The 13,366-nt window shown below is 30.1% G+C and overlaps 1 protein-coding gene across 7 annotated transcripts in view; it reads right to left on the minus strand.

Annotated features, from left to right (window-relative positions):
- heph (polypyrimidine tract-binding protein 1 heph) overlaps positions 1–13,366 on the minus strand; it is a 200,899-nt gene that overhangs the window by 119,880 nt on the left and 67,653 nt on the right. For 6 of the 7 annotated variants that reach the window (XM_089222004.1, XM_089222010.1, XM_089222008.1 and 3 more), the window contains one exon: positions 2,175–2,370. The exons of the other annotated variant lie outside the window; for it this stretch is intronic. In XM_089222004.1, coding sequence (XP_089078130.1) covers positions 2,175–2,261 — 87 coding nt within the window. In that variant the 5' untranslated portion in view covers positions 2,262–2,370. The remainder of the gene's footprint in view (positions 1–2,174; positions 2,371–13,366) is intronic. 7 annotated transcript variants of the gene reach the window in all.

Here is a 13,366-nt window from a genome sequence, read left to right on the forward strand (position 1 = left end):
ATATATATACCGGCGGGAATGACTTTTCCCAACTTCCACATTAATCACAATATATGAATGATCACCTCGTGTTTCAACAAAAAAATGAGATAAAACCGTGAAAACTTCGATGAAATAATATATGCAAGTTAAACAGCAAAACAAAAATAAAAGTATACATCTCGTAAAAGAAGTACAAATATACCAGAACTGATGACGTTCATACAACACGTCATATCAACCACATGCAGCGTTATAATATTATAACACAAATTACAAATTAATCGAACGTAAACCACAGGCTGAAATGTTAAATCCAGAGCTCAAAAAACAATCAAAATTAACGCTTGGGCTTAACAGTTGACAAAAATGTGAAAGTACCAACCCCGATTTTTGAAATCAAAATATTTCAAAGATTTCCTTCCAGTACCTATATAGTATTATTATTTCTAATATGAAGGATAAATATTCCTATTATAACAATTAATTTTAACAATTTAAATGTCTATAGGTAATAAACAAATCATAATGTACCTACAACCAAACTTAGCGCCATAATAGTTTTTTGATTCGAACGGTGTAAAAGCTTTCAAACACTCAAACACTACAATGTCACAACACGCCATGTGTAATTAATTTACCGTCTTTATTATCAGGATCAAACTCAAAACCGTAAAATCCTATAATGCATGCTATATATAGCTGCAATGTATTTAATGCAAGTTATAAATTAGCTACAGAACGATTAAATAAATGGTACCTCATTCAAAACAACATACAATAAGATGTCCTTATCCATGACTGTTATCAAACATAGTTTAAAAAAAAATCTCATATGTATAAACAATTATGTTTTTAATGAGTAAATTATTTTTTTGAATTAGTAAGTAATTGTGTTGTAGATTTCAACGGGAGAAAAAATAACAAGAACACCGACAACAATAGACATTTCGTTCGTCAACGGTGCGCAACTATGAACACAAATCACAGGGAGAAAAACATTTCTTATACATTATATTATTACAAACTCACAATTCATACTACAATAGATTCAATAGAATATCAAAATAAAGCACCAAGAGTTAAATGAAATTGAAATTCACAAAAATGTAACAACTTTTTCAAGTACCTACCTACAGTAAAAATTCTTAATACGTGATCGGTTAATACGCACAAAATCTTAAGACCAAGTTAAATTATTGTCTTTGATTTTTGTATGTTTTTGTATACGACCAAACTATGTGGTCACTTCCATATATCATATTAAGCAATATCTACTGATGTTTGATTTTACACGTTACATAAAATACAATAAGCGAAATATTATAAATGAAAAGTATAGCGGTACCGAGGTGAAGATCTTGTAAACAATACCCGACAGCTGTAAAAAATAATATTTATATATATAATATAATATCTTCAAAGTAATCGAGTAATATTCTAATGTCCATAATTTTTAATCTATATGAAAAGTTAAACGTGATAATATGTCAATTCGCTAGAGAAAATTTCGACTTGATGGCTAGAAAAAATTTTATAACACTATAAATTACAATAATATATATATTTCTATAATCAGCTAAGATATTTACAACCGATAAATTACGCGTGTTCTAATAATATTATGTAATTGTTATTTTGTTAGTGTACAATATCGCTACGACTTATTTCGAAATCATTAAGTTAGGTATATTTATTTTAACATCGATATTATATTTTTCAATGTTTATCGTGAAACCTAAAAATCTATTCACTCGTGCCCGATGATTGCAGTTATAGAGATGCTAATGATTTTCGTCCAAAGTGATGTAACAACAATATTTCAAGAACGTATAATCCTTATTATATGATGTGAATAATCACTATATATTATCGTGTATTATAAGTAGTTTGAAAATTAAGGATTCTTAATCCTAACCGTCCGAACACCTAAACCGGCCTTCACATTGCGACACATTCGATCTAGCGAAAATAGCGAAAATAGCGTAAAATACGTATGTTCTATGAGTTGTAACGATTCGCCGGAGGAGATGGCACACCAGGAGACTGATCTCCGGCATTCACAATATAACATATTATACACAGCTAAATAATAATATACACCCATATCGCGGATGACAATACAGCAGAGTTTGGAATTTAGACCACACACGCTCACACATATACACTGAACGGAGAATGACGAAGGAGGGTACCTGATAGCGACGCTTGAACGAAAACAGTTGTAGGCTGTCGTCGATCTGCTGATTCGGAGAGTCTTCAGAGAACAACGGATACTTCATCGCGATCGCGAAATGGTCGCGACACAGATGGCGGTCGACAGGTATAGATAGTGACTAGGTATAGATATGACTAGGCACGGCGATCTCTAAATGTATCTGCAATATATACCTGTAACAGTTCGTAACGATATTATTAGTAAATATTATATATATATATTGTAATGTATTATGTATAGTATTATATATAAATGACAGTGATGTATTTACGGAGGGGAGATAGATATCCCCTGGTCAATTATTCGTAACTAATTTACAATATTTTGATGGTAAGTGAACTACCCCCTCACCTCAGTGAAACTAAATTTTGCAAACGTATATACCCCATTTGACAAAATCCTAAATACTACGCCACTGTACAATACACACAATATATGTATGGGTGGTGACCTAGAAAATTAGACGAACTACTACAGAGGTAGCTCAGAAGGTTTTAACCAAAACGGAACAGCAGATTAAGGGACGATAAATCGGACATTGCAGCGCATCGTTTTACAAAATGTCAAAAATGATGGACTTTAGTGTGGACGCGGTTTGGCGGGTCCACGAGCTCAGATCTTTTGTTTCGAATTGACCTCGATTACACACGTTTACCCGAACGATTAACATATAATATCATGCACTCATTTCCGTGTTTGCTTCATTTATTATCATTACCACACTCGTCTTAAATAATCGTATCACGGCGCGCACTGCAAGAGTGTTTCTATACACTACACGCCGCGCTGCTAAGACGCGACCACCGACACAATCGAAACGTATTATGTGTATATATACTTTACAAGAAACCACACATGACCAGCACTGATATAAAAAATAAAAAATAAAATAAAAACACGAGACGGCCGCGGTAGTGAGAAATTCAATGGACGCATTATTATATTTATAGATGCGATGTAAAAATTATATTATACTTTGGTCGTACACGCTCGCTAAAATGGAAATCGTCGTCCAGGGGTTGCCAAGCGAAGCGTGTTTATACCTTAAACACATACAATATATATATGCTCTCGTAGGATTTTGGTATTTTATGTGAATATTTTATGGCCGGGATCTCGTACGCCAAGCCCGGAGGAGAACACACTATAAATTCGTCAACATTTGTATAATATATATATATTATATATTACATATATATGTATATAATAACGCGCCTATGAAATGAACGCAGGGCCAGGTTTTCGGATAGTTCATTTTATATTCACTGCGCCCATATTTTTTTTTTTTTTTTGAAAAACAAAAAACATATGAATGCTATATGTAAAAACGAATACATTTTTGTAAAATAAAAATTTGTATGTTTTTAAAATTATCGACGTATTATCTAGCTGTTGTAAAAATTTAAAGATATTCGTTTCGTTGTTAATTATTTCGGAAAGTGAACCCGAAGCCCACGTATAAACCGTATTATATTATAATAGAACTATAATATAAATAATAAACTCGATATTTACGTAGCCGTTATACAAAGAGAAGGCATCGAGAAAAACATCAGAAATGTATTTTGACGTGTGAAAAGAAATGCAATTAAAATTCCTCGGAACATTTTTAAAACAATGGACGTTGTTTTTTTTTCGCATCGACGAGGTATGTTAACACATTTTCGAAAAATATAAGGAAGATCGTGACCTAAACAATCGAAAAACGTCATACAACGATTCTTTCTCGTCGTCCCAAGAATTATAATTATAATAATATATCACTCCGGAACGTCAGAAAGATTTTAGAAACAAAATATACCCGCTTCGAGCGGTTTATACAATATATGTGTGTGTGTGTGTGTGTGTGTGCGTGGTGTACTGGGAATGTGGTTTTTTTTATAGCCTTCCCAGACACCCCCAAAACCATCACGCCAAACACGGTAATAATAATGTACACATCGAAGGAATGCATATATACCTGTATAAAAAAAAAGAACCTACCCACATCCCTATTTTACGAACGCGTCTGGAAATCACCTGTTCCCGTGAGAACGAATATTATTATTATTATTATTATTATTATTTTTATTATTATTGTTATTTTCTGTTCAATATCGAGAACCGACATGCAGCACAGCGCGAAGGGTACCACAAAAAACCTAATACCGGCTATTTTCTATCTTACGCTTTTTATTTTTATTATTTTTATTTTTCGTAAAACCGAACTTTTATGCAAAAATGTCTACTAGTCGGTGAACTATTAGACAATTAAACGTGGAAAATATGCCCAGGTGTATGCGTATTTTAATATAATACATAATACATATTATAATGTCATATTTTCAAAAACAACCTACTAATATAGAGATGCGTGTCAAACGAAAATATACCAACAATTAATCAGGTATTTAAGAAAAGGTAGTTTTCACCGTACATTGCGTGTATTATAAACGGACGATACAAAATTCTCAGAATAAATAAAAATTAAAAATAACCATCGGCTTCCGGCTTCCGGCTCAACCGTGCCATACATTATGATGTGAAGAATATCCATATAATAAGGCTTTATATAATAACAGTTAACCCTTATTGTTGTATACTGTTTAAAAACACTCACTAAAGTACTGAGTCATCAGTCATAACTCATAACATTCCGAACATACGGTTTATTATAAAAAATAAATATAAACTGTTGTGTGTCATCTAAATACATGTAAAGTAAAAAATATACACATTTTTAGCCAAAATGCAATCGAACCATAATAAAAACAAATAGGCACTTCGGACGAAGTTTAATATCTTCACTAAATTCATTATCGGAATTAAATAATTCAAACCGAAATACAATTCTATTGGTTTTTTTTTTTTTGTGCGATTATTATTGTTCAAGAAGATATAATAACTGCATCAGTGTACCTATACTATCAACAGACAATAAATTGATAATAGATAGTAGGCAATAGATTGCAAGATGATTGATAGTACACGAAATTTTCAAATTGGTTTTATGTTATTTTTTTAAATAATAATTTACAGTCAATTTTAATTTATTTATAATTTTAATTAACTTCATTATAAATATGACATTATAATTTATATAAAATAAATCTATATAATTCATCTATAAGGAAATTCAATACAGATAATGTTCACCAATTCAAATAATTACTGAAGTGTTCATTGGATTCCAATAGATTTTCGATCGAAAATTTAAAAAAGTAAAAGTATTTAAAGATAAAATGCCTTGCGGGACAAAGAATGTGGCTTATGTTGTTTACAAACTCCGGAAAGGACAAGGAAAAAAATAAAAAAAGAGAAAGAACTAAAAAAAAATCAAAGAAATAAAGAAAAATACCAAAGTAAAAGGACAAAAATATATTAAATTATGTTGAAACATGTTCTGCTGTCATAGGAGGGTTAGTTTTCAAAATACTACTTCTTAGTATTTCTAGACAATTAGTTTCATTAATTGTAGAATATATCCAAGTAAAAGAATTTTTACCTCTGTTCTTTGCAATATAATAGTGCATCTTTACAACGCTTTAATTAGATTTGAAAATTAATAGATAGATGGCTGTTAGCAGACAAAACTTTATTCTATCAAATATAATAACACAAATATAAAGTTAAAGAATAAAAGAAAATATAAAAAGGTCGAAACAATGAATTTCCCAGTAATAAAAACTTATTTTACTCTGTAGGATACCAACGTATTATATTGTATTTTATTTAAAAAAATGTAAAAAAATGTAAATAGTAATCGTAATACCGTAATAATATGATAATACGCATCACAGTATTTTTATTTTTTTAAATTAATGTTATATCTATTTTCACTATAATATTCAATAATTATAACTATCACACTAAATAAGAATTAGTCAATTGTAAATAATATATTATATATATTTACCGTTTCTTATATCCCTTAGTCTTTTTTTTTTATCGATTTCTATTATTTACACCTATATATATACAGCCCAAACGCATAGGTACAAACCGAATACACGATGTGTTTAAGAATAATATAGGTGGTATAAATTTGTTTTTTGTAAATAAAAGATTCATGATGTATAAGCAACATAGTATATTATATGTATTTGCCATTTGGCAATGCTTTTCAGTAACAAAGCTTATTTGGACATTATAAAACCAGTATACTGCACATTTGGAAGTTTGTTTCAAATGTTTACAAACTACGTCATTGTGTGTGTGCACAATAAATGTAAAAATTAACAGAAACTACATCAAGAAATTGCTTAACATACTGTACATATTTCCATCTTTTTTTCAACACGGATGAGGTATATATATTATAATATTCGAATCATTGTTTGAATTTATCGATACCGATATAATACGCGAGTATAAATTGCCGTTTTATTGTCTCATTATTATTACAACTTCTTAGTTACTTTAGTTGTGTATGGTCGTATACATTGTTTAGCGCTTTTTAATACTTTTATCGTTTTTCTTTTCACCTGGTTGTTTTGGAGTAATTAAATTCAACACCCTTTATTGAAGTGTTATTTGCGAAACGAAAGTTGTGAAATGTTAATATAAATAAAACGGAAAAAAAATTACAGCCATATCTAAAGTGCTGCATTTTCACAATTTTAGTGTAAAACACTTCACGGCCCTCGTCAAATTTGTGATTGTATTAAAAAAAAAAATAAATAACATTTTTCCTTCGTACAAAATATATAAATTTAGTTTACGCTCAAGGATTGTTTTTGGTTCACTTCTGGAGCTGCAGCAGCTATCACTATAGTTCAAATAGTTCTCAAGGATTTCTTAACGCCCGAATTAAGGAGTTCTTGAATAATCATGAATGACAATAAGTTTCTTATTTAACAACTATAAATGCTTACAATAAATTATTAACAAATAACCCAGAAGATTTAACTAAAATCAATTTTGTAAGATTTATATATTTAATCGGTATTTACAATATTTCACACGGGAATATATTATAATATTATATTTTGACGACCGAAACTATAGCAGTTATTACTCCTACAGTAATTAACTACCTATATTATAATAACCCTAATACAGTTCATTAATATTTAATACACTCACTCACAAGTGTTATGATGAAACTAATATAATATAGTTATATATTTTCAGCTTATTATATATGATTCAAGTTGAAAGTACCAATTTGAGATCCATTATTTTTGAAGTGGATTCATATTTATACATGCAGCAACCGAACCTTTCTGCGTAAACAACTGACCACGTTTTCCGTCAAGTGCAGGGTACCGATCCCATATCTCAGTACGGTAAAAATGTAATATTAATTAGTTGATGACAAACTATAAAGGGAAAACGAACCCTTAAGGGTCTGATTTAAAAAGGAGTACAGGTCTCTTTAAATACCTATGTAACGTTCTAAAAACAAAGTTTGAAACCATACCAACTTAAGTGTTTCGATGTATAAAAATGAGCGATAATCAAATAAACCACTCTAATTTTAGTTATACATAAGACTTGAATGAGACACCTATTACATGTGTATGCTCGTACTTATGAAACGAAAACTTCACACGATATTAAATCAAGAAGACGATAATGTTACCCGCAGTCCAATAAATCAATTCGATTTTATAAGAAGACTCGAGGGATTATTCATATTTATATATACAAACTCAATTTTAAATATATACAAATTATTGTTCATAAATTATGTATTGTGATATAATATACAGGATGATTAACCTAGCCTGATGATCACTTCAAGTTATTCCTTTAATAATGAACTTATTTAAATTATGATATATGAAATTTTTAAGACCATATATTTTCAAATGATTCAAATGTTTTTTTTTTTTAAATTGAGGAGTTTCTTATGGTGATACAAACTTCTGTTTTTCAAATGAGAATCCCTTTTTAAATCTAAATTATTTAATGAATAATTTTTTTTAATGTTAATGGCCTTATTCAAAATTTAAACGTATTCCTCAACTATTAAAATGTCGATATAAGTACTATCAAAAAATACAAAAATTAAAATGAATTCAGAATAATATAAAATAAATTTTAAATTGAATCTCATATTTATTATATATACTTGACCTTGATATATGATATAGCTATAATTGGCTTTGTTTCCAAAAGTATATTATAGATTGTAAATATTATGCACGTAATCGAATATTTTTAACCTCATAAATCATAACCAATTTTTTTTTTAAGTGGAACCCGCAGCAACATAGGCTATTAGTTGTGGGGTGGTACGGTAGGGGTTATTTTTGTATATTTTTTTGTAGATTTTTAAGTGTGTAGGGTTGTAACACGTGTTTGTGTATATGCGGCAACGATATGTTGCTAAAAATCCCGGGTGGTCAGTGGTCACCCATCCGGGAGCTAGCAACTGCGGCCAATGCGTACGCTCAGTGCGTTTCCGCAGATTGAGCGTACGACCGCACCTCACCAAGCCACTCACAACAAATTATTGCGATGTTACTTAATAATTCATAACAGTAATTTTTTTTTTTATTATTATTATTAACCATTAGCACAAAACTATTATGTAAAATTTTATTTATTTCAACGCACTTCAGAAATTCGTATGAATTTTGGTTGTTGGTGATATATTCGGAAGTACAGGAAAGTTGTACGAATAATTTTCGATCAAAAATTGTTTATTTTTAGCCATAATATTAAATCTTAATAAATTTCATTTTTATTTTCAAAAAAGGTAAAAAAAAAACGTTAAAAACCTAGCCCTGTCGCATACACTATACATAATTCAAAAAAAATAAGAAAATATAATTTCAAATTTGTATATTTAATGCTTGCATTGAACCATATACAATTTTTTTATTGTCTTGCATTAAGAGTGATTGTTTATTTTTGCCTAAAGGTTTACTTCGATGTTACAATACCTAAGGTGAAACCATAATCTGATTATTAGCTCCCTCGATGTATAGTATAACCCTCTGACCCTCATCCTCCTTGTAATAAAATAATTATTCAGTAATTAATAACTATAGTTTGCTATTAGCACTTTATCTGTATACTTTTTCATGCAAAATTGCACGCCCCTGTCAACAAGTCAGCCACCGACTACGTATCTTAACATGAACAGAGTATATAGTAGTATAATAATAATATTATAATATATAAACATTTATATTTTAAATTAAATAATTTCAAGTTTAGCATAGCAAACGCTTAAACTAATTTAGATACCAACGTTTTGAAATGTTTAAATTACTATTATAGTCGAAATTTCTCGCTGTTATTATTATTATAATAAATGTTAACTATTCTTTTAATCTAGTGTCATAGCAAATGTTTTAACAATAAATATGTATTATAATTCTAGACTAAGAACTATACACCTCCAGTATAAGTTTTACTCAATAAAGGTGTGCATAAATTTGTTAACATTTAAAGGTACCTGTAAATAGTCTAGTCAAAATAAATATAAACAACAATGAACAAGAAAAATATATGAATATTTTAAATTTTACAATATTGTAATCAATCACAAACTAATTACTTTTAAACAGTAACTAAAAAATGAAAATATAATAGTACCTAAAATATTGATAGTTTTAATATTTATGTAGATAGATTACACAAAGTATACATTAAATCGTTGTTAAAAATAATAATTAATACGATAATATAATAAAAGTCCCACAACTATAATTATGTACCTGTGTGATATTCATTTAGCTAATTTAATTTGTTATAACGACGTATATAAATACATATTATTATATACTTTGAGAATTTGATTCCAATTGTTTATTCCAAAACTTTGATCAATATAAACAATATTAGCATCATATTCATACTTTATACAATTATATCTATATATTATATATACTTACTATGGTTTTGTAAAACACCAATTTTGACGATACTCTTGTATCATTTAAGTGATGTAAAATGTTCGACACGAGTATTTATATACATTTTCTCTGAAGAAGTTCTCATTATTACGATTTTAATAACAATAATAATATTTATTATTATTATTATTATTATTATTATTATTATTATTATTATTATTATTATTATTATTACGAAACGATAATAATAATATGTCGAAAAAAGACCGAATGCACCCGGCACAATGATCGTTTGGGCGTATGATAAACAAAATCGTGACAAACGGCTATGACACGAATACGCGCAGCAACCCATCAATAAGATGTTCGAAAATCGTGATTTTAATCTATTACTAAAGGATTTCGCAAAAAATGTACAACGAACTTATAATATACATTACAAAAATCATATTTCCGGACCAATTAAAATGACATACTATGCAGTATACACATTTTATGACGTCATTCGGGGTATTGGCTAGCGGTCAACATCCGTTTATCTGGAAACCCGCGTCTAAGGGGGCCATGTGTGCGTAATGGGTATTTGGCTCGAGTTTAAAGTTAAGATCCAACAACGAGTGTCGGGTGAGGGTGGACGACGGATCGTTAAAAATAATGCGCCAACCGTAAAAAAAAAAAGTACGTATGTATTTATATTTATTTCAGTACGCGATACGATCGAAAACTGTTAAAATAATAACGCTACGGACCAATAAAACAGTCTCAAGATAAATAAAAAAATCATTTTAAAAATACCAAAGAAAAAAATAATAACGTATATTATAGCTGGTTTCTGCAAAAACAGTCAATTGCACAACTATATACTGTATTTGTTTTAACTACGATTGCATATACAACAATAAATGACGAAGTCTGTTTGAACATACCTAATATTATCATGATGTGCGGTTCGTATTCTGATTGAAGGAAAATATAATGTAGATATATATACAGGCCGTAAGGAATTATATAAACATCAACGAAAAAGTGTACCGCAAGAAACTACGGCGGTAGATATAAGAGAGTAAATAAAATAATAGTAAATAGTAAATAGTGAATATTCCGTATCACATTTTTAATAAATTTACAGGAGAACAAAAAACTGTGATTTCTGTGCAGTTTATAAAGTGCTACTTTCAAACATTTTGCAAATCAATTTTACTTTATAATTATATAGGTAATATATGTATATAGGTACTGCTAAATTTTATACATTTAAAAAGCATAATAGCCAAAAAAACTGTAATTTTTTGAAAATTTGTTGTAAAGGTAGTTGTATATATTATATTCATTGGTATTGGTTTTTCAAGAAAAACTGATCAAATTGAATAATTCCACAGTCAATTACTAATACTCTTAAACAACCCAAAATCGCGATGCAGCAGCGTTTTGTCTCTGCGGAGATTATTTGCGATTTCGTTTGCGCTGATCATTGAATCCATTCGAAATAATAAACCCATTAAATAGTAGGTTACACATAAAAATAAACATTTTTACAACGAAATAAAGCTTGTAAAAGCTCGGCTGCAGTACCTATATTATATTATAATCCAGAAAAAATAACGCTGTTCGCGAGGCGTTAGACAATATATTATATACGGTACATTGACATATTTTCGAACAAGCATAGTTATTGAAACATTATTCGACTTATGTTGCTAATACAATGCGACCGAAATCAACGCATATGCATACAACCGCTATGATATTATGTATATGTATAGTATATACCTAGATCATTATAATTAATACTGCCATTATGTACGATTTTGTTTTATTATGATAATAACACAATATTGTTATCGACCATATAACATCACGTAGTCGTGCGCGCTTCAGTAATATAGCGATTTTAAAACAATATTGTTTTATGCACATATAATGATATACGCTTTGTTAGCGGAATACAACTCGCACACTCTGACGAGAGTGTGTAATTCGAGTGACGCGCGCTGTAGGGGATGAAGTAAAAAGGGGTAGACCTCCGCTCACGGAAGGGGCGGACTGCACACTGCACACACCGTCGAGGCGAACTACTGTTGGGTATGCGAAATAATAATAACGCTAATTAACGCCGGTTTGCGGTTTTCAGTCGGTCATATCGATTTTGGATTCTCTGAACAGGCAGTGGTTGGTCGAGTATGTGTGTGTGTGAGTGTATGTGATTGTACATGCACGATATTTATGCCCCGTAAACAAGGACGTAAAGACGACGAAATCCGGGAAAACGTTTCCGGACAATATCGTGAACCTGCAGTCACTATCAATATTGTTGTTAGAAACTCGGCACGATTGCGCTATAATATTATGCAGTTGTGGGAGAATCGAGTGGTGCGGATGCGCGAGAGGGACGACTTGATCGTATTATAATGCGGCGATGCGTTTACGAATGAGAGAAACCCATCACACTCGAGATGAATTATTAAGAAGAGCTCATGATAGTGAAAAATAACGAAAGACTTGTGTGCAAATATAATTTATTCTACTGTACAGTCTCATTGACAAACGTCCAATTATACACTTACCTAAGTATATTATGCGTTTTCGTTGTTACAGTGGTTATATAATTTATACGTGAAACCGAAATGAGCAGCACCAACCTATCTAAGTATATAATTTAACAAATTAAAACTTTGAACTGTTTCAAATAAAATCGTGTACCTACATGACATTATTGCTATATGTATGTATCGTTTTAATTCATACACAAAACGCGCGTTATAAAAAGCCAGGGTTTTGCAGCGCACGGTAATCGGTAATAAACGAAAAGATAACCACGAAATACGCACAGCAATTTATATTACCCATATAATATATACCAGTCCTACCTATGTGTGTGTGTGTAATAATGGACTGTGTAATGAATAACTATAATTACTGCGGACTGGCCGCATCTATTGATCATTAAAAACGACAACAAAAAAAAAAAAAAATAGCGATAGCAGCTCTCTTGTAATGCACGTATGGTCGTCACTATATTATGCTCATCGTATAAAATAATATTTATGTGTGACTGTGTGTGTGTATTAGCCGACCTTAAAATAGCACTTTGGTTTCAAACTGTTGCATACAAACACTATATCATATAGGTACTAACTTGAAAGTAATAAGATGACGGGTAAATTCTCGTGACCCATAAACTAATTAATTGAAGAGACCCGGGTATATGGCTACAAGTTTGTGAATAACGAATAGTGATGAATGCAGTGACTTATACACATAGAACTTGGCAACTGAGATCCATCTTAATTCAAAGTAAATCGACTAGTAATTTTTCTCATAAACTATGATAAATATACGATAGTTTGTTTAAACAGTATATAATTATGTATATTTATGA

The sequence above is a fragment of the Diuraphis noxia genome, unplaced genomic scaffold (assembly GCF_037042655.1).
Source record: "Diuraphis noxia isolate RWA-SAM2 unplaced genomic scaffold, SU_Dnox_SAM2 contig0003, whole genome shotgun sequence".
NCBI lineage: Eukaryota > Metazoa > Arthropoda > Insecta > Hemiptera > Aphididae > Diuraphis > Diuraphis noxia.